The sequence below is a fragment of the Squalius cephalus genome, assembly GCF_949319135.1.
Source record: "Squalius cephalus genome assembly, chromosome: 15".
Lineage (NCBI taxonomy): Eukaryota > Metazoa > Chordata > Actinopteri > Cypriniformes > Leuciscidae > Squalius > Squalius cephalus.
In genome coordinates this window covers 26,077,859-26,100,900 of record NC_137136.1, presented here as the reverse complement: position 1 = coordinate 26,100,900, position 23,042 = coordinate 26,077,859, and the positions used below count along the sequence as shown (strand labels likewise).

Below are 23,042 nucleotides of genomic sequence, written 5' to 3'. Positions count from 1 at the left end.
TGTACTTTCTTAGATTAGAAGAAGCAAAACATTTTAATGTAGGCCTACCTGTTAACTTAGAAGTGAAAACCGGTTACATGGTAAGGAAGACCTCACACTGTAACAACAAAGCAGCAAATTTTAATTTACGTCCGTTTAATTCACACAGGGACATCCGGTGTGTGTGTGTGTGTGTGTGTGTTCTGTTGTCTAAATTAAATTGAATTAGGGTTGTGCGATTCGGGGAAAATATCTAATTACGATTTTTCTGACAGATATTACGATTTGATTTGCAATTTAATTATGTAAAGTCAAGCTTCAGCTCAATATTCTCAATAGTGTGGAGCACACACTCTAAATTAAAGGAGTACAACATGCCTTTAACTTTAGACTCCTCCACTACCTTGTAGTCTAGAAGATGTAGTGTGCCTTTCTATTAGTGTTCATTTTGTCAGCTATTTTTTATTATTATTTAGTCTTAGTCCTGTGTCAAATGTACTTTTTAGTTATCATATTTAGTCAACCATGTCCTGTTTTTGTTTAGTCAAGTTTTAGTCGACTAAATGTCTGAGCATTTTGTCTAGTTTTCGTCATGCTGCATAATGGTTAAATTGATAATCCTGATTATTTTGCTCAAAATTATAATCATAACGATTGTTGTCATTTGAGAAATGTATTTTAACATTTCATCATAATTCTTGCACTTTCACCTATAAGCACAAATCAAGAGAATGTCAACTAATACACATGGTTTATTTTACCTCATCTAGTTTCCTGATTAGTATAGGCTATTTATCATATAGGCCTACTGGTAAAACAAGAAACTTCTCTCAAAAATTAAAACAGTGAAATTCCTAGTAATCCAATAAATTCAAATTACTTAAATGTTTTTATATTAAATCAACAGCAAAAAAAAAGACTTATTGTCATACAGAGTACCATGCAGTTATTCAGCAACCACAACCACAATCAATAGGCTATATTCGAGATCCATGTTTGGATTTTTTTGCAGTTCATCACTGAAAAGGTTTGATCGCAGATTTAGTCGCAGCAAACAGCGCAAGCAGCTCATGACAGAACACAGACCGACTGAATGACACTTAATTAATTTAAGCAGAAAATCTCTGATGGAGATCGCTAAACTGCAGGTTTCTTGTTTGTCTGTTTTCAGATCATCCGCGCTTCTTCAGCAGTGTAGAGAGAGCGCGTGCGCATGGTTGCCAGATTACAAAAATTAAGTAAAACACCGGGTAGAAAACGTGTTCTTTTAACAGAAAAACTTGATTGGAGGATTTAAATTGTTAAAATCTGGCAACCGCAAGCATGAATGCTCGAAGCGGCTTGTTAAAAACAGTCTGTAATTTTTTTCTCATCTCTTTTTTTTTTCTGACAAAAACAAAGTGATTTTGGTCAAGTTTCTATTTTTTTAACTACATTTAGTCTTGTCTTTTTTCGTCAACGATATTGCATGTTTATTTAGTCACAGTTATCGTTTAACGATGTTGGTATCGTCTCGTCTTCGTCTTGTCTTAGTCATGGAAAAAAAGGTCGTCAACGAACATTTTTCGTCACGTTAATGAAATGAACACTACTTTCTATCCAATAGATGGTTTGCTTCTTTGGGGTAGCACAGAGGTGCGCTCACTCAGTTAGTAAGACTGCCACACAAAGAGGACAGTCATGCTTTTGCTCTGGGTCATATTTTTCATATCGCATCCACATCGCAGCCTTTTGCGATTTAAGCTAATCGCAACGTTTCAAATCACGATTGTGATTCGATTACGATTAAGCGTTCAGCCCTAATGTGAATAGTTATAAAATGGATTGTTCTGTCTCTAAAATTTTATTCAATTGACTTTCGACTCATTGAAAAACCTCGTAAATAAACATTAGACTTAATATTATTGTGTAGCCCTTCCCTTTGTATATTAAATAATACGCTTAGTATGTCGCATGATATAAACACTCCAGTGCACTCATACAGTTTAGAAATGGATTAACTTAAAACAAAACCATAAAAACAGATATTTGAATCTTGATTTACCAAATTTTTATGCTACAGTAGCTCTTGCCACGGTATTTTCTCTCACCAGCCTTGCAGTCTGTAATAAGAAAGCCACAATATGTCTTTTTTTCGCGCTAGGGGTCGCTAACCTCTTACAATAACGAAGGTGTAGCCTAGATTGATGACACAGTGAATAAGCGGAATCATAGAATTTGTCATCATGCCAATGGATCTAATAATGTTTATGGATGAGCGAATACATTCATGATTTTTAACATGACTGTGGAATGAAGCAGGTTGTGATTGCCAATGAGAGACAGATATCAGCGCCACACGTGAGTCCCGCAGATATAAAGGAATTAATAGATTTCATTCTACCGAACTTACCCGCAAGTGCTGAATTAATACTCAAACTGGTCAGGTTTATAACAAATTAAAATTGTGAGGTAACACAGCGCTGTTTCACTTGGTCTACACTATCATACTAAACTGCATTTGAGTGTGTTGAAAGTTATAATATTATTCTATGTGTACTATGGCTGTATGAGACTAGCAGTAAGCTAGATCAACATTAGAAAAACATACTGATCATATTCTAACATTTCATCATGTTGAGCTATATAACATTGATTTGTTTTATGTACATTTGCTCACCTGTCTAATAAAGTACATGCAAGAGCGGCGTCTCTGTCAAGTCGTGACTCGTGAAGCTCAGTGTCAAGTCAAAGTTTGTCGGGACGTGGAGCTCTCGGCATCTCGAAAACGCCACGCCGATATTGATCCTCGTTTTATTTCTACTTTTGTCCAAAAGTCTGCTCGCCATGGTCCATAATGTTTGAACGATATAACAACAGCGTGCTGCTAGATGTTCCGCAGTTGTCCACTTCTGTCGCTATGGTTACTATGACAGTAGTATATACAATATTGTAATAATGATAATTTAAGTACACAATTTAAAGAAATATATAACACTGTGCAAGTGGTTTTTGGATATTTTGATACAAAATTCTTACATATTGTACCATTAATGTGCGCTTACAAAGTAAATAGTGTCAATTTTGATTTCATGATGACCTTATCAAAGCATGCTGCATCAATTGACGGTGGTTTACTAATAATTGGTACTCCTACATCAGTGTTATTCACCTGTCATTTCCCTCTGATTTTTATTGAAGCCTGTTTCCACCACACTTGAGTAAAAAATATGATTCTGTAAGTCATAATAATGAGAAACTTTCTCATTGATATGACTTAGTATCTCATTATGAGAAAGTTTCTCATAATAATGGAAAACTTTATCATAATAATGACTCAGTTTCTCGTAATCAAGAAATGTCTCATAATTATTACTTCTATGCAAGCAGCTGAGCAGAAGGGAGAGGTACGTTAGCGACATCCACTAGTCAGACGGTGTAAATGCGAGAACACAGCAAACATGTCGCGTTCTGCAAAACAGTTGTTTTTGTTAAAATCAGCGTAATCTACAAAGTTCTATCATATTAAATAAAATGAATGCTGAATTATCAGTATATCTTCTTAGGGCTGTGATGATGACTGTTTTTTACCGTGGTACCTTAATTAAATACATTTTGAAATATAAACAAAATGAAAAAGAAATAAACAAACATCCATTTCGTAACAAACATGTGTTTATTTTAGCACTTCCATCAGTGAAACAACACACTACAGCCTGTAAAACATTGAAATAAATATCAGTAAACAATGGTAACCTACATAATATAAGAAAGTTAAATATTATTTGAAAAACATTCATTTTATATTTCCCCACAAAGATGCATCATATAGCCTGCGGCTCTGCACTTTAAGAAGGACCTTGGGACATGAAAGAGACCTTGGGCCCTATTTTAACGATCTGAAACGCAAGTGTCAAAGCGCAAGTAACTTTGTGGGCGGGTCTCGGCGCTGTTGCTATTTTCCCGGCGGGATAAATGACTCTTGCGCCCGGCGCAAATCTAAAAGGGGTTGGTCTGAAGTAGCTTCATTATTCATAGGTGTGGTTTGGGCGTAACGTGAAATAAACCAATCAGAGCATCATCTCACATTCCCTTTAAGAGCAGACACGCTTTTTCCTTGGCGTATTGCTATTATAACGACGGATTTGCCAGGCGAGGAGAGCAACGCTCTCGTCACGGCCGTAAAAGAGAGAGAAGTGACATTGGGGATGGAGAAACACCCAAATTAGCTTCGGTTAAACAGGTATATAATAATGTGGGTAAATGTGTGAGCTAGATGTATGCTTTTATAATAAATTATCTATCTATCTATCTATCTATCTATCTATCTATCTATCTATCTATCTATCTATCTGTCTATTTATCTATCGTTTGTAATAATATGATTTGCAAAAATGAAAACTGCTGCTTCTGTGTAGATTCGAGAATCAAAGTGTATGCGCGTTGTGCACGCTATACATTATGGTCAAGCATGCGCCCTTAAAATAGCATAATGAACAACGTGCAACGCGCCACTGACTTTAGACTAGGTTTTTTCTGGCCAGTGGCACAATTGTTTTATGGAACAGTAAAATAGCACCAGGGATTGTTTGCGCCGGAACACGCCTCCTTTTTTGTGCTGAACCGCCCAGGGAGCGCGAGTTCATTCCCTAGTTTAGCGACGTGCTTCTGTGGAGGGAAAAGCGCGCTTTGCGCGGGTGCAGAATAGGAATGAAACATGCGTCGGTGTACAAAGTCAATTGCGCTGGGTGCAAGATAGGGCCCCATGTCTTTTCTAATATCGTCATGCTTTCTCCTGATGTTCCAAGCAACTAACACTTGTTGTAAAAGGTCTGAAGAGCGAATTTTATCTTCCACATTTAGACATATAGACATTTAGGCTATATTTGATTTTGCACTGACAGAGAAAGCAAAACTAAAATCACTGGCGTGGGTGAAATGCTTTATACAAATAAACTTGGCACAACTCAAATACACACAAATCAAAATTCTAAATCCTTTTAGTCACTTTATTTCACAGTTTTCACAGGGGAATAATACAACAGATGTTTCGGCTTGCAGGCCTTCTTCAGTGTGTTGGTTTATGTGTTAATATAACATGCATTTCGCATAGACTTCTATTGAATAAAATATATACTATATAGATTTATAAATGAATAAAAGATATATTATGACAGCCCGTCTCATTAACTGATAATGTATCATTAATTTTTATTTAATCATTATTATTAGGGATGCACCAATACCAGTATCGGTATCGGGCCTGATACTGTGCTCTGATACTCATACTCGTACTCATTAAAATGCTCCAATAATAGCAACCGATACCACGTAGCAGTGTACAGTGTTTGTGTCCACACAAAGAAACACAGACAACAGACAGTATAATGGGGATAAAAAAGAAGGCTATAAATTAAGTAAATGGATCCATAAAACATGAACTGTTATGTGATTTATGTATAACTAGTGGTTCCCCATATATTATATATGCAGTTTTACTTCACATTTGATTACTTTATTCAAATGATGAAAACTAGCTACTGTTAGACCTACCTGAAAACCACCCAAAACACTGTTTGTTTGTTTTTTAATTTGTAGCCTTGTTTGTTTTATTTTATTTATTTGTGCTATTTGTAATTTGATTATTTGTTCTTATTTTATTACTGACAGCTTACAATGTTTTAAATGTACATTAATTAGGCTAGTATTTTTTTACTGTAATATGAAAATTGGAATAGAGAATTGTGATATTTTACTGATATCTAAACATTTGAACCACTGACCCAATCCTCACTGAGTCCTGCTGGAGTAGCTCTAAATATGTGCTGTGCAATTAAATGATAGATAAAATATGATAGAGCAATATAATGAAGAGTAAAAGTAACAGACGCTCATTCAATACATTTTAACATGCTTAAGCATAGAAATAACTGAAGGAAATATATATGCTTAACAAATTAAGCAAACTTATATGATTCATATTCTTTTGGTTTCTCTATCCAATATTTTTAATAATTACAAATGCAGTGAAAATACAGGTATCGGTATAGGCAAGTACCAAAAATGAAAGTATCTGACTCATCTAATTATTATAGATTTCACTGACTTTGTGTTCTCGCATTTACATGACTTTGATCAGCGGATGTCGATAACGTGCCACTCCGCAGTTTTGCACATACATAGAAGTAATAATTACGAGAAATGTTCTGATTATTATGAGAACATTTCTCATTATTATGAGAAAGTGTATCATTATTATGAGGAAGTTTCTTATTATTCTGAAATACTAAGTCGTTATTATGAGAAAGTTTCTCAATATAATGAAATACTAAGTCATAATTATGGTAAAGTTTCTCATTTCTCATACTCAAGTGTGGTGGAAATGGGCTTCCATAGATTTTAGGGATAGGTTTTGGGTAGTGTTAGGGAAAGGGTTAGGACTGCATTTTCATACAGGAATGTTGTTCCAGGATCAACAAAATATTTTGAGCCAGGAACATTTCTTTCTTGGCCAAATCCCGGTGACCGTTAAAATGCTGGCATTCATGTTTCGGTTTTATAGGGGCAAGTTCAAAATGTTGTGGTTACCACTATGCCAATCATTGCAATTTTTGGAGTAACTCAGAAGGATAATTTAGCTGATTCACTGCTGCATTTAAATGCAGTTGTCAGTCCCAAAAATTGCTTGTTTTTCTATTTTATTTTATTTATCTTTTTTTGTGTGTGTGTGTGTGTGTGTGTGTGTGTGTGTGTGTGTGTGTGTGTGCATGTGCATGTGTCTGTGTGGGGCTGGATTGTGCACACATTTTTGATTGCTGACCCAATTGAATTCTGTATTAATGCACCAAGTTGCTTGGTGACTAAACAGTCTACAGACAGGTCAGTGAACTATTTTTATTTTGATTATCACATAGATAAAGCCATTTAACAAAAGCAATACACCACTCATGGCTGTGTTACATTGATTTTATTACAGTTAGGGGTGCTTGCAACTTGCAAGGGCTTTTAGAGGCTTCAGAATGTTGCAGTATACACTAAATATTACATTATAATTAAGCAATATTTGCTTTTTCCTCTCTTTTTTTCTTCTGCAGTCTACTGCTGTGCACCTGTCTCGCTGCGCTCTGGACGCCGGTGAACTGACGTTCATCCCTTCTTCACCTTTTCTCTTTCACCTTTCGCCTTCCTCTGCCTGATGGGTTTCTGTTCATTTGCGTCTATCTTCTTCCACACTATTCTTGTTGCTTGCCCGCTATGCTTAGTTCCCTAAAGCTTACAGAAAGCCAAGATGTGAGACTCAAGCACTTTTTTATTTGTCTGTAAATATACGCCTTTTTGTATTGCAACTGATTAGCTTGAGAAGTCAGATGAAGGAATGAAACCATACAGCATGGTCAGAGTTACAGTCCTGGAGCGCTGTTCTTTATTTACGTTTGTTTAACAGCTTAAATTGATATTTTAAAATGGTTTGAGGGATTAAGAATGTGATGTAATGTTCACAAGTCAATGACATTTTTCAAACCTCATGCACACAGGTGATATACAAGAAACGAGTCTTGTTTTACATTGTTGCATGCTGGTTTGCTCTAGAAGGAAAATGTATGTTTCTGTTTTGTTTAACCCAACATTACTAGCTCCTTTTTTCCACCATGTTTATCTTTGTGTTTATGGGTAAGTTAACCACAGATTTAGGAAGGTCAACAAGAACACAATCAATAACAAGAATGTCTTTGTTTACACTTGCTCAGCTTTAAATTAGCATGACTGCTAAGTGCTTTTTGATTGATGGATTTGCCCCCAAATATAACTGACAAAACTTTTTCAGATTTTGTGCACTTTATGTTTGTCTTTAAGTGTCTGTGTGACATATTCTTATTAAATGATTTGAGATGTGTCTGCACTTCAAAGCTTTTATAATTTAGATAACAATTAGCATCTCTTGTGATGTTAGCTGTGAGGTGGTTGCACTTAGAGGTTGTCATCCCATTTCATACAGGATTAGTCAGGAGTTTTATGGCATTACATGACATATGTCATTCATTATCTGTGAGGATTTTTAAGGAGGGGCCTTAGCTCAACAATTACAACATGGTTCACTGAAGTAATACCAGTACAGTAAATATAATATGGCTGGATAAGTCTCCAGGAGATATGAGAATTGACATACAGGTCAATGACATTGCACTTTTTGGTTGCATTTTTTTATTGCGTGCACTTTCAATGTACTCACAGTGTACTTACCCACAAAAGGATTGAGTAATGTAAGGTAACTACATGGGTTAAGTTAACCCCTTCACGTACAAAGTTTGCAGACGGCCCCAGATTTTTGTTGTTCAAAATTCACTGCACTTTAAAACATCACACTCTTACTTGTTTGAGACAAACTGAGTATCATTAGAAAGATTAAAGACTCCAGCTTCAATATTTGACCACTGTTTATGATAAAACTGGGTTGCAGTGACATTCATTTTTTAATTTATGTCAGGAGTGCAAAATAATCAATCTGTAATTTGTTATATTTTGAATAGAATATCATCACACACGCCTGCTCCGGTTTATTTGTGTTCACATACATGCACCAGACAGCGTCTGTTAAGGCTCGCTGCATTTAGAGCAAAGTGCATATTTGGAAAAATATTGATTATGACATGTTTGCAAAATATTTCATCATACAGAATACAATTTAACTATTAATTTCACAGTGAATTATGCGATCTGAAGAGCTAAACCGGCGTACACAGTGTGCTGTCTGTTCTTTTCTGGGTTTTGCGTCAGTTATGACCTCAGCTGCGCTCATTCGGTCTACACAGCTGTCAATCACCTTATGTGACCATAATCCTGCCTCTCTGTATGACGCTGCCCTGTACACTTCCTCCTTCGCAGCTCTGTGAAGAACAAACCCAAAGAAACATTTCTGCATGTTAATGTTTTTTTGTTTTTTTTTAAGCAAATGTTGTCTTTTACCTTTATTTTCTTGTCAGAGTGCACTAGAATGCTTTTTTTACATGTTAAAATGACAAACAAAAAAAATATCCTGAGGGACAATATCCCCCCAGACCCCCTACAACAATTTACTTCGTAAACATGTCACTTTTTTCACCTCATGCGAGTTTGCAGGTCTGAATATATACTTTTTTTAAAATTTTGCTGAATTAATATTAATTTGGATATTTTGCGTAAATTAATAGGTATATACAATTGTCCTTCATAATAAAGAAAAAGCCTTATTAAAAGAATAGAATTCTTGAAAACTTAATAGTTTGCCATACAATTTTATTATTATTTCCTAGGGAAAAAAAAGCAGTAAAGAGGTTTTGTTAAAATATTATTAACATCTGAAAACCTTTGTCACTTCACACAACTTTGTATTTGCATTAACATGCAGAATAAAGCATAAAACAGGAAATGATAGACAGTTTGCATTTTAGCATTTCCGGTTCCATCGTCACAAAGTCAATATATATGGACAAAGGAATATGGTTAAAAGCCTGAAATTAGGTCTGTGGTGATCACAAGATAAAGATATTTTCACGTTTTATTGTACGACATAAAACGTCTCTGGTTACAAATGTAACCTAGGTTCGCTGAGAAGGGGAACGAGACACTGCATCTGATAAGATGCTATGGAGAAACCCTCAGCGTGACCGTGGTCTGAAGCACGTGTCTAAACGCGACAATTGTATTGGCCGACGACAGTCTATGACGTCACTACCAGTGCGACCGTGAGTATAAAAGGTAGCCTGAGGAACATGTCAATCACTTCTTCTTCTGAAGGAACCGTGGCAGGCACAGCGAAAGCATGGCAGCGAGACGCAGTGTCTTGTTCTCGTTCTCGGGGAACCTAGGTTACATTTGTAACTCGAGACGTTCCCTTTCGAATGATAAGACGCTATGGGGAACAAATACGCACACTGCCATGCTGAGCGGAATGCTCTCCTTCCTCACTAGCCGTGTTTCCATTACCCTTCAAACTGCGCAAATTGAAATTGCGAATTGAAAATACGGCCAATGGAAACACGTCAATTTCGCAAAAACTCCCATTTATCGCAAAACAGTTTTTACGCTCGCATGAGGTGGTTTTTCAGGCAATTCGAAAAAGGAATATTTCGCAAAACTGCAATGGAAACAGTTTTTGTGCATTTACCGTCACCTGACTTGGAAGGCGCGGTGTGTTTGGACAGAATACGAGACAGAGTTCTTGCCACAATCAAGACCTCGGAGCAGAAATGAGTGAGAAAAACCCAGAAACACCTCACATGTGCCGCTTACAGTATAAGGGTCTTTCCTTGCCATTAATGCTTGGATAACACGCCTACACCTTCCATTAATAATAATAATGTCTAATGCGGTACGTGGCTGTGATATATATATAAACTTACCAACGTCCATTGCCACGATTTTTGGAATGACTTATTGCAAGAGGAAAAAATGACGTTTTAGTCGCATAACATCGGTTAATGGAAACGGCGTCATTTCACAATAGTTTTTTATCGATATTTAGAACAAATCGCAAAAGTTTTGTGCAAATCTTTAATGGAAACGTGCCTACTGTCAGAGTCAGATTCCCCAAAGGCACGCACCGGCATGCTCTCAGCCAAACCGTTGGTGGAGAATGGTACGGTATAATTTTTTACCAAGAACCGTTACACCCCTAGTATGAACCTATTGCTCATTTTGAATATTGAAGATTTGTAAGGATTTTCTTAAACTCTGTAGTCAGTGTGAGTCCTCACTGCAGGACATTACATAACTCCAATTTATTATAAGCCATTGCTTTGTGCTATTCATTTCTTGGTAACTAAGAAATTTAATTAAATGCTTCTTATGGCTCCTGTTGCAAGTATGCATCTAATGCCAGATTGCTCTGGAAATAAACCAAAGATTGAATACAGAGGAACACCACTATGATTTGTCACAACGCGCGTTGGCTTGGTGGTAAGATCTTTGCATGGTTGTGTTTGTAATCAAGATTTCAACAATATCAGACTTAGTAGTGTCGCTCTGATTTCAAGAAAATGTCTAATTTTGTGGATGTGACAGTGTTTACTAATGACATAAGTTGCCATGTGCCACTAATCGATAGTGTGTGTGTGTGTGTGTGTGTGTGTGTGTGTGTGTGTGTGTGTGTGTGTGTGTGCACGTAAACTCTCTCTGTGGTTGCAGCTGGCGTATATATGAGCTCTGCTGGGAAAGGGTTGGGAAAGAGCTTGTGAGTCACAATGAATCCAGGAACAGGCCTCTCTTCAACTTAACTACCAAACCTGAACACATACACACACTTTCACAACACACCAAGTTCATCCTGAGGTTCCTCAATTAAAACCTCCCTCATCTCTTCGGTCTGTTTTTAATATCCTGAAAAAGGCATCTGCATTTATTGTAATAACAGGTGATTATGTGAGAGATTTTAGGGTTTAGAGAATGAGAGAGAAATCAGTGCGCTAAAGTCATAAAGGAACAGCAGAAAGAGAGAGAGAGCAGTTTGAAGAATAGGACAGTGTTGGAACACACGTATTTGCACAAGCGGTTTCTCGAGAACAAGTGAGTTATGTTTGGTTTGTTATGTTTGGCGTTAATCCATGACCCACATTCCATTTGATTTTATTCACCGTCTCGTTTTTTATATACAAGAAACAGAGAAAATACAGATCACATTTGTTTAGGCCTAAAAAGAGCAACCAAATTATTTTGGTTTTGTGTTTGTCTTCGCAAAACTTTAAGGTGCTGAGTTGTTCTAAGTGGTTTTTCCATAGATATGGCTCATTCAAAGTCTCTTTTTTTAGTCCGTTTTATAATCTAAGTAATGAAAAAAAAAAAAAAAAAACCAGTGCACTGCTTTATCTGTTCCCATGAAACTTTAACAAACTGCAATTTTTTGACCAAACAAGGTCTTTTACATTCTCAAAGCAAATCCTTACACCTGATAAAAGACAAGTGCCATTAGCTAACTAACCAAATATTCAATACGCAAAAAGAAGACATCAAACAATCATTGTAATGAATGACATCCAAAAATAAACAATTGCAATTTAAACAACCCAACATTTTGTCTACCAGTCCATTCACATAACTAATTGATCACATCTTAACAAGCTTCAACAAATGATCCAGGACCACCACGTTGCCCAACTGACAAGAGCTGCCATTTCTGTTCCATATGAAAAACATCAAACTCCAAAAGCGTTTTTGCAGTTTACACGGAGATGATAAGGGTGTCATTTTCAAAAACTTGCACTTTGAAACCTGTTTTCAAAAGTTTGCGTTTTCAGACCACCAAAACATTGTGTAAATGAACGGCCAAAACGCACAGAGTTGAAAACCCTGAGCTGTGCGGCACGGATTTTATCAGCTCAGAGCAATATTAAACAGCACAGCACGAGCTCTGAACAGGTTTACTCGCAAGCCGATCTCGATCACGCAATACTGTTACTACACAGCGCTGGGAGATCCAGTGAGAAAGCGTTTGAATGCGGCGCAGTATTAATTACATCGCTGCAAGATCTAGTGAGAAGCATTCAAATTTGGCGCAGATTTCTCTGTTGTAAACCATAGTTATCAGATCAAACAGCGCTGACGTGAAAACCAGGAGAAACATTGTGCCATAAACAAACAAGTTATAAAAGGCTTTTCAGTCCACAAATAACCAGCATTCACCATGGATTTAATGTAGTAATGTTAACTGTAACCATGGGATTGTGGCTGAAATATTTGAATGTTTTTACATTATTTATTACAGGGTTCGTACAACCTTTTAAGAGTGAAATTCAGTGAAATTCACTTCTAAATGCTTCACACCAGTTCCAGCTCTTCAAAGCTCTAAATATTAACATAACACTCTCTTTAACAGAGAGTACTTGCATGTTTTGCACTAATTCTGTTCTTTTGGTTTTGGACTTGATGAAGCATTTTACATAATTAACCAAATTGGAAGTACTGACCCATGGTTCCCTCAATCCAGCCCTGGAGGCCCTCTGCCCTGCAGAGTTTAGCTCAAACCCTGATCAAATTTCTAGTGGCTGTGTCTGAAAGCTTAGGCAGCTGAATTGTTGCCTCGTTGCCCTATCAGGCAATTACTTCGCAGGTAGCATTTGCGCACAAAGGTACCTTACAAAACTTATTTCGAACAGGCTTTGGATGCTTCAATCTAATGATCAAAGAAAATAAAGTGAGTTTTGGTGACAACAAATATTTAATTACTACAATACTAATTCTCTCTAGAAATGACTGTCTTGAAGTTGAAATTGTTTGAAGTTGGTCAAAAACATACATTTACACAAACTAACTACCAACCGCAAATTTCAGACGCCATAATCAGATGAAGGTATCTCAGTAGACAGGATGTGTCTTGATCATTAGTTTCAGACACGCCTTGTTGCCTTCCTGCCTCCATATGCCAACTGTGGAGGTGGCATTTTTCAGCTTTTGGGCACAGCCAATAACTCTGAAGGTCTTGATTAGCTTGTTTAACTCTGCCGGGCAGTGGCCATTCAGGACCAGATTTGAGGAATTCTGCATTATGACAGTGACATTTTATCTCCCTTTCAGCCTGGCAGCATTCAGCTCACGAGTCTTCGTCAGAGAGGGTGGCGGAGCAGGAAGTGGAAACGGTGTCCGTGGCGAGCAGTGAGAGTTTTGCAGACCAGGGCTATGCGGCATCAGAGGGCATGGCCGAAGAGTCCGGCCTAGTCTCTCCCTCTGAAAGGGTACAATCTATGTCACCTGTGGACATCATGTCTCTAAACAGTGGCTCAGCTCTACCTGCAAAGTCCAAAGACTCTTCCAGTGACAGCGATGAGGGCTGTGCGACCTGGGGTTCCAGAAAAAGGTATACACATGTACACGTTTACTCTAGCTATAGACCACCGCAACAAACAAAAGCCTCTGGCACATGCCTGTTCACACCAACACGAATGTTCGGTTAAAAAAATATTGGTCTGATTTTGCAATGCCAGTCTTTGACAGTTGGTGACGTTTATAGAAAAGCAAAAATGCCTAAATGGTTGGCCAGTATTTTCATAGTTCGATTGACAAGATATTAGAACACCTCTCCATAAATAAATTTGGTCTGAACAGACACATCAACAGTGGTTTTAAAATTAATATGTTTAGCGCACCAAATATCACACAATGTCTTTATATGTGTATTTATGAAAATCTCTGTAATTCGTTCCCCTTAAAAATTCAGCTAAATCCAGTTTTTTGCTACTCCAAGATGGTCTACCACTGCAGACATTTTGGGTGGGAGAAAAACATTTATTCTACGATGCATCATGATTCTCTCTTAAATGATTCTGAGTTTCAACAAATTTTCAGAATCGATTCTGAGTTTCCTTTTTAACCACAGATGCATGATGGCACTCTTCATGATGGCCAAATTCTGCTTGCTTCCAATTTCACATGGACACACACACACAAACCCTCAAACCTTACATATACTAATCTTCTATAACGTTCGAAAAGGTTGAAGTGAATTACAAGGGCAATAGCGAGCTTCATTGCACAGGAGGGTGAACAACTATGCTTGATGTTACGCTTACAATTTGGTATTTCAGCATTTTCCCCTAAAAATTCTCTACAAAGGCATCGTTTATGGCATTTAGAATGTAGCAGGTCTAGATATTTAATACAAGAAACTCACTACCTGACAGACAGCTGCTTTCAAATACTCGCGTACACTTTGTGAAGATCGCTCGCGGTATGCGGCTATTTGCGAATCCCGTGTATGTGGTTAAATGCACTTGCATCTCAACATGCTTTTATGATGCAAAATTAATGTAAACAGTCAGTTATGACTTAAGCGATTAAGCTGACTTGACAAAACCTCTGATATAAATTGTTTTGGAATCGTATTGTGACTCCAAGAATCGGAATCGGAATCGGATCGGATTGTGAGGTGCCTAAAGATTCACACCCCTAGTAGATATGTCCCTACTCTACCTCCTGGTACTATAGTTTGGCTGGTCAACCATCTAAACCAGCTTGGACTAGCCAACAAGTAGTTTGAACAATTGTTCCATGTTCCAAAAACCAGCTACCACCTTAGAGTCAACATGAAATGGCAATTTTGACCCATTTTTCTAATTGAAATTTGCTCCCCTTATTCCAAGTGAAATAGGATATTCGATGAGAAAAGTGGGTGCTCCAAACCAGATTCAAACCAGTCTAGAATGCAAGTGTTTATTAGTAGCATGAAACAATTAGTTTATTTATTTATTACTGTTAGATATTTTACATTTAAACAACAAACAGTCATATTCACCACACCTGATCACACATTGTTTGAACTCCATAAGATCAATACATTCATTAGACTTTTATTTCTCCGCTGGACAGGAATCAAAAGCTCTCCCAATTAGAGTGGAGACAGAGCAAAGGATTTATCTCTCTCATTCTCTCTGTTTACCACCATCAATTCATTCCCACATTTCAGCCAGTCTCATGCTTATCCTTTTCCAGCCAGCCAGTGTTCCTCCAAGGCTGACTGAGAAGTCTGGCTTTTTAAAACTTTGCTTTATGGAGCTGAAAGTGCTGACTACTCCAGATGTATGAGCCTGCAGCCTTACCTCAAGCTCCTCGCTCCGGCTCTGTCTTCACTATAGGACTTCGTTTTTCCACTCGTCATCTGTAAAATCAGCCATTTCCAAGGGTGTTAAAACACAATTTTTTTTAGGCTTGTGTTCATGTGAATAAGCACAGGATAAAGAGTTACAACTCTAAAGCTACATCTAATATTGTAGATCTTATACTGTAATGTCTTGTATGTGTTATGATTATTATTATACAAAAATGCAGTATTACCTTAAAGAGTATCGTGATACTAGGGACAGCTTTACTAAATTTGTTCACTTCTTTTAGTTGCTTGTTACAAATATACAAAAAGCTGAGATGATTTATTGATTTCTCAGTAGTGGAAATATTCAGCGAGGACAGCAGTCAATCAAGAGACAAAATGGATATGAAGAAGATCCAGAGATTACTGCACAGATACACCTCACCCTGGCCAATCTAGATGCAAATCTGGCAGGTAAATTACTCATGGATAATCTGTGCTTCCTCATTAATACTTTAAAGCAGGGTTTCTCAAACTCTGTCCTGGAGGGCCACTGTCCTGCACAGTTTAGCTCCAACCCTGATCAAACAGGGTTGGAGCTAAACTGTGCAGGACAGTGGCCCTCCAGGACCGAGTTTGAGAAACCCTGCTTTAAAGGGTCATGAAATACCCCCTGTTAGTTTTCACCATAGTTTTGAAAAATACTACAACATTGAGTTTGGTAAGCTGTGGAGTGGAGGGTGAATACAGGCAACACAACAGTGTCTTTTTTCACTCTTGTAGAGTTGATTCCCACAAATGCATGCTGCAATTCACCATTACATGCAACAAAATGAACCAATATACAGCCATAATTTAATGCACAAATGAATGCACAGCTGTTTACATTTGTACTCTGCATTGAAGTCTCATGAATAATTATGAGATACTGGTGAGTTATTCTGTGATGTTGACACAATGAAAATTTTAAAACAAAAATGTTGCAAAAAAAGGTTAAAATTTACTTAATCTACTTTAGTGTTTCATGATCCTTTAAAAAATCTTCCTATTTTCTTCTTTCAGTTATTCATTCTGTGAATTCCTAGGAATTAATTTAGGTAAACATGTTTCCTGGCAGTTTAGTTAAGGCCATACCAATAACACTGTTTGCCCTATAAATTACTAATTTATATACTAACTGTGTTTTTCCTGCATATTAGACATTAATCACTCTGGAGGAGCATCTGTGTTTGTGGATGATGAAATACCTGTGTCCATTGTTGACATGGACATTCCAGTTACAACCATTGATGATGTTCTTGATGATGACCGGTTCAGCATGAGCGAGTATGAGGCAGAATTGTTGAGCAGCACGCAAAACATCACCATCCAATCGTGTACACCATGTGAAGCTATCCAAAACAAAAACAACAATGCCTGCCTGACAGAGGAGAAACACAGAAATCCATCTCAAGACATAGAGAAGCAGTCAGAAGTGACTACACTCACAGTTATTGAGAAAACCACAAGTCCATCTCTATCCAATGAGAAGTTATCACAAGATGCTAAGCGCATAGACAGTATGGAACAGAAGGCAGCCCTTTGCTCAGAGACTAAGAGTAAAGCTGAAACCGAAGAACTAAAGAGTCAGAAAAACATTGTATCACAGAAGCCTCAAAGTTTTGTGAGTCCTGCTGTTCAAACCGTTCAAAAGGTTCCTGATGAGAGACTAAAATCTGCACCTATGGTCCAAAAGTTCAGAACAGAGACTGCTTATGAGAACAGGGTACCTATTAACAGAGTCCAAACAACTCAGGGTAAGATAACCCAAAGTTCGGTCTCTCGATTTGGAATGAAAACCTTCACAGTCATCCCTCCAAAACCGGCTGTGTCCCAGACCAAACCTACAGGCTCTCTAGTCCTAGGTGCCATTAAGATTGATGAACAGGGCAACATGGTTACAGGGAAACAGATTTCCACTGGCCCACCAAAAAACGGCAATCTCGACGTGGATACTCATGCAGAAAAATCCCCATTGGACAAAGCCAAAGCCTTTTGGAGCACTGCAGAGAAGCAAGAACAATCAACTGCAACCAACCAAGGACCCATAGTAAACAATAGAGATACTGATGTGTTCAAACCCTTGATTGTGTCTGGAGTCTCTAAACTTTCACTGAAAACACCTCCTGAGGAAACACACAAAGAGGTCATTATATTGGAAAGGAAGTCCATATCTGTAGTGGGAAGTAAGCCTTCATTCCCAGAACCTCCAGAGAATCACTCTTTCACAGCTGAAAGGCGTGATATTTCTTTTCTTATACCCTCCAGAAGAACCTCCAGCCAATATGTAGCTTCTGCCATTGCTAAAAACAATAGCATTCCCAATACTAAAGTAGTTAACATGCAGGCGTCATCAGAGTCCATTGTTGGTGTCAAAAAACCTGTCAATCTGTTTAATAATGAAGTTAGACCTACAAACATACACAAACCTACTAACACTTTCAAACCCACTGAAAATCCTCCTTTTGGACATCCTAAATGCCTGCAAAGTTACCCTAGTCATGTTGCAGAAAAACCAGCAAGTTCTGAGAGTAAATGCAGTATTGAAAAAGGCACTCTGCATGGGGAAGACTCTCTCAAATCTCTGGACTCACATCCCTTAAATAACAAAATCCTGCCCTCAACACATGTGTCTGCTCACATTAAACACATGGAATCTTCCTCTGAAGAAGCCACATCAATCAATAAGTTCCCAGACACATCCTCTGCTCGAAAGACGCCAACAGACACCACACATCCACAACTTACAAAGAAGCCAGAGTTATACAAATCTGAGATTCCATCTGAACCAGACATGGGTAACATATTTGGACCAGTTAAGAAGTTTAAGCCTGTTATTTTTAAGTCTGTCCAAAAGGAAACTTCTATCCATAGCTCTCTAATGGAGTCCATTCAGTCTGGAGAGGGCATTGAACGCCTCAAAAAGGTAAACTATGAGTCAAGCATGAAAGTGTGTTTATCAGCTTTCTAGAACATCCTATTATGCTAGGATTCTTAAAGATAATTTAATTATAGTATAATATAAAATTATTGTATTACTTTTCACATTGTCCAGGTATCTGACATGTCTACCAGCTGCACAGTTAAGAAGCCATCTTACAATGATGCAGAGAATGAGCGTTCTGCACTTTTTTCAGCAATAAGAGCTTCAAGCAACTCTGCCAGACTGAAGAAGGTAAGCTAAATATTAGTATGATTTAAGGCACACTCACATAAGCAAAATGTAATGGGCAAAAAGGTCCATTGCCAATAGTGTAGCAATGCTCTAAATACAGCTCAAACAGAAGTCACTTTCAAACTAAAAAGCCTTCTGTTGGTCAACATGGCAAATTTGGTTACCATTTTTATCCCAATGTGAAGTTTTTGTGAGAATTTTTCAGCATCACACAAAATTCCTGACCGCGCTGATTCCTATTGGAATGGCTGGGTTTCATCCTCTAAATTTTTCTAAGCAACAGTAAATATGTCCATACCTTTACATGACTTAGTGTTACACAATTAAAGTGAGGACACATCAGCAAAATTTCACTTTAAAACTAAGCAGCTTTCTGTTGTCCTATTAAGATAAAAAAAAAAATTTCAACCGTAAAGTTTTGACATGTAACTTTAAATGTTACCACACCTTTACACGACGAACAATCTCAATATTTGAATTTCTCTTCCACTAAAAGTCCATCAGGCGACATTTTTTATTGTACAGATTCCTGTTAAGATTACTATGATTTTGTCCAGAAAAATGGTATTTTGTCCGCAAAGGTAAATGACCATGCCTTAAGCCCGGGACACACCAAACCGATGCCAAAGAACTAGCGCTGATGAAAGCCGACTGTGTTGTTGCCTCGCGTCGCCTGCGTCGGGGGAAAAGCTGCACTTGAACACACCGAGAGAACTACTGCCGACTGTCAGCTAGAATGCATGTTCTGCGCCTGCGTGTAAATGAGACAACTGTCTATTTCTGCAGAGATAGTCATCTATATTCGTCATTCAAAAAGGGAAACCGCCGCTGCAGATACACAAACCATAAACAAAGCAGTGAGTGCTTACCGTTTTGAATATCAATCCTGCTAAACACTTTCTTTATTTCACTCCGCTCATGTTAATATTGAAATATTCGCCAAGGAACACTCAGGTAAGATGATGTAACATTAGAACAGCCCTCTATCTGTACCGTTTTGACTTCTTTGCTCATTGTTTTGCTATTATTTTCGTCCACTGACTCATTCACTAAGCTGAACAGCCAATCAGAGTTCCCTGCTTCACAGATGGCCCGACACTGATTCAACATGTCAAATCGGCCGAAAAAAAGCAGACAAGGACCAATTTCTGCCGATGGTGCGTAACACACTGAGAAAACTTCGTCGACTTGGTGTGTCCCGGGCTTTAGACAGCTTTATAGATTACATTTCTGGGGGTCGCCAATCACTGTACTGCAACATTAGAACCAGTTGGGAGATGGGTGGACTGTTTGTTTGGGAAACGTGTTTGATAAAGTTTTTTCAAAAAACGAAATTGATTTACATGCAGCCTGGTTGAGATTGTCAGTTAACTATAAATATCACGTCATTGTTGTGCTTCTAGATCAAATCAGGAGCAGCTAAGGAGTTGGAGCAGCTCAGGAAGGTTGAGGAGGACAGAAAAGTCCAGAGAGATGTTATCTCGCCTCCTCCCACTTCTCCTCTTGCGTTTGTGCCACCCCCACCTCCAGCTTTCAGTCCTCCACCACCTCCTCCTTCAGCTCCAGCCAAGCCCCCTCTAGTGCTGCCTGCTGGTGGAAACCCAGAGGCGGCCCGAGAGGCTCTTCTGGATGCCATTCGCTCAGGCTCTGGGGCTCAACGACTTAGGAAGGTAAGAGGCTCATTATTGGCCTCACTTATGAGATTTGAGTTAGATTTACTAAATTTGGTATTTTACTATTCTTCCATAAAATTATAGAAAACACAACAGGATACGAAAATCACAATAATTATGATAAACAAAAATACATTTTAGCTAACTATTGAAAAACCATGTGGAGGAATATATTTGCTATACATTTGCTAATTTGATTAAAAGTGACAGTAAAGACATTTTTGTTATATAAGATTTCTATTTCAAATACACATTCATCAAAGCATCCTGAAAAATTGGTTTCCATAAAAATATTACGCAGCACACCTGTTTTCAATATTGATAATAATTAGAAATGTTTCCTGAGCAAAAAATCAGTATATTAAAATGATGACTGGCGAAATGGCTGCTTTTTTTATTTTTTTTATTTCTATAATATTTCATATTAGTGTTTTTACTGTATTTTTGATCAAATAAATGCAGCCTTGGTGCACATAAAGATAATAAAGACATATAAAGACATAAAAGTGTGTTTTAAAAAATACTAGAATGTAACAATTAAATTGTTGAAAAAAAAAATGCTGTTACTATAGTACACAAAAGCTACTGCAGAGCAGTGCTGATGATTGGAAAAGAAGGCAAGACTCGGCTCAATGGTCAGATGTCCATCAAGCGCATGTTTACATAAGCCCTATTAGGACGGGATTAACTTTACAAGGGTAGATGGAGTAATGTATTTTTACCACAGGATGTCTGTAATATTAATGGCCAATTCGCACAGGATAAGATATCTCAGTAAAACTAGCAGAGGTGGGAGGGGCAACTCGATTTGCGCATCGCCGTCACCCTCATGTCATCATGTGTGTATTACGTTGCTTCCTGATATCACGTGCGCAAACACATATAACCTATATTTATATATATTTAACAGTTATGCCCGGTCGAACGATGTATTAATTAACTTCAGATTGGATTGTGTTGGAAATAGGCACTTACCTAAAACTAAAAGATGTTTCGTGCCTCTAACAAGTGATTCTTCTTTCTGATCTGAATGGTATGTGGAAAACACCTGAGTTTTGCCAGACTTCTCCCAGCGTCTAGAACGCAACTAAATACTTTTTCAAGCGTCTCCATACTTGAAAAAACGCGGAAAACTACTTTTAAACAAGAAATGACTAAATATTTACGTACATATTTACAGCAGGTCTATTAGCATGGGATTAGTATTACCTGAGGTAATTTTTCCGGACCTTTTTACTGAAGGTAAAAGTCGCCGTAATCTTTACTGACATTCTCCGTAGTGATTACTGAGATGACACATTCGGACAGGACTAAAATCACAGAGAAGCTCTGGTAATTATTACTTTACCCCACCTCTCCATGTTAAACTAGTCCCGTCCGAAAAGGGCTATAGAAATACAATTAAAAGCAGCGGAACTCTGCATAAACAGCTCTGACAAAGCATTATGATTGGCCCAAAGCAAACTTCTTACCTTACCTCATACTGTACATGCTCATACCGGTAATCCTATTCTTTGTTCACACATAGTATCATACCGGTAATTTAATTGTTATCACCTCATACTGGAAAAATGCCTAAACTAATTCACCTTGTCCTGTTAACACATGATCTCTAAACGATAATTTGTGTAAAAGGGGCTAATGGCAACATATTTGGCAACACAAAGTATTTGTCTCTTGAATAAATGACACAAATATGACAAATTAAGACTTTAAATTTTACAGGTCCCAGTTACACAGACAAGACGACAAGTGAATGGGAGACTTGGCACCATTCAGGCAACATCACTTTCTTATGGACACTGAACCTTCACTGGATTACCGTTTGGGTTTCAAGAACCGCCAAATCTGGTGTTTTAGGATTAGCATAAATGTTAACACAATCATCACAGCCTTCGTTATTCATAGTGATTTGCTGCTTCACATCCGTGCCAATACTAATTTGCTTAGTTTCAGGCAGATTATGTCCTGCTACTGACATGTAATGTTGACATTTGAAGCTCTTTGTTAATGCTGCTTTTTTATATTATAAAGGTGTTTCTTTACATGTTTTATTGCTATTTTTTAAATATTTACAGAATGAGAATTCTGGAATGACCATTCTACTATCTATTTCTATTAGAAAAGTGGACTATTGACAATGGACCACTCTTGACAATGTTTTTCAAAGCATTGTAGATACACATGCCGTATATTTGACCAATACTAATGCACTTTTTGTAAAACTGATTATTTTGAAAACACTTAGATTATTTTTAAAGCCTTATAGATACTGTATGATTGGACATAATGTAATCAATACCTTTTCAACAAACTGCTGAACAACTGTGATGTAGAGCTGTCATGGTACTTCAGCTTTAATTTATTTCATTGTGTAAATCATACACTACTTTATTTAGAGTAAATTGTTTAATATATTTACACAAGTTTTTTTTTATGTTGTTCTTATTTATCATTATATGAGAGACCTGTACGGTTGTAAAAAAAAGAAAACACATGATACTAATATAGTACATTTCAAATCTGACACTAAAGCATTAGTGTAATGAAAGAGATTTTTAAATAATGCTTTTGTAATGTACCTTTTTTTTTTATTGCAGCACAAACTGAATCAAACTTGTACATCAATAAACTGTTGATTCATTCA

At 37.5% G+C, this 23,042-nt stretch overlaps 1 protein-coding gene across 5 annotated transcripts in view; it reads left to right on the top strand.

Annotated features, from left to right (window-relative positions):
* cobl (cordon-bleu WH2 repeat protein) overlaps positions 1-23,042 on the top strand; it is a 100,043-nt gene extending 77,001 nt beyond the window's left edge. For all 5 annotated transcript variants that reach the window (XM_079895051.1, XM_079895050.1, XM_079895053.1 and 2 more), the window contains 6 exons: positions 13,504-13,783; positions 15,864-15,982; positions 16,708-18,473; positions 18,603-18,722; positions 20,126-20,392; positions 22,121-23,042. In XM_079895051.1, coding sequence (XP_079751177.1) covers positions 13,504-13,783; positions 15,864-15,982; positions 16,708-18,473; positions 18,603-18,722; positions 20,126-20,392; positions 22,121-22,201 — 2,633 coding nt within the window. In that variant the 3' untranslated portion in view covers positions 22,202-23,042. The remainder of the gene's footprint in view (positions 1-13,503; positions 13,784-15,863; positions 15,983-16,707; positions 18,474-18,602; positions 18,723-20,125; positions 20,393-22,120) is intronic.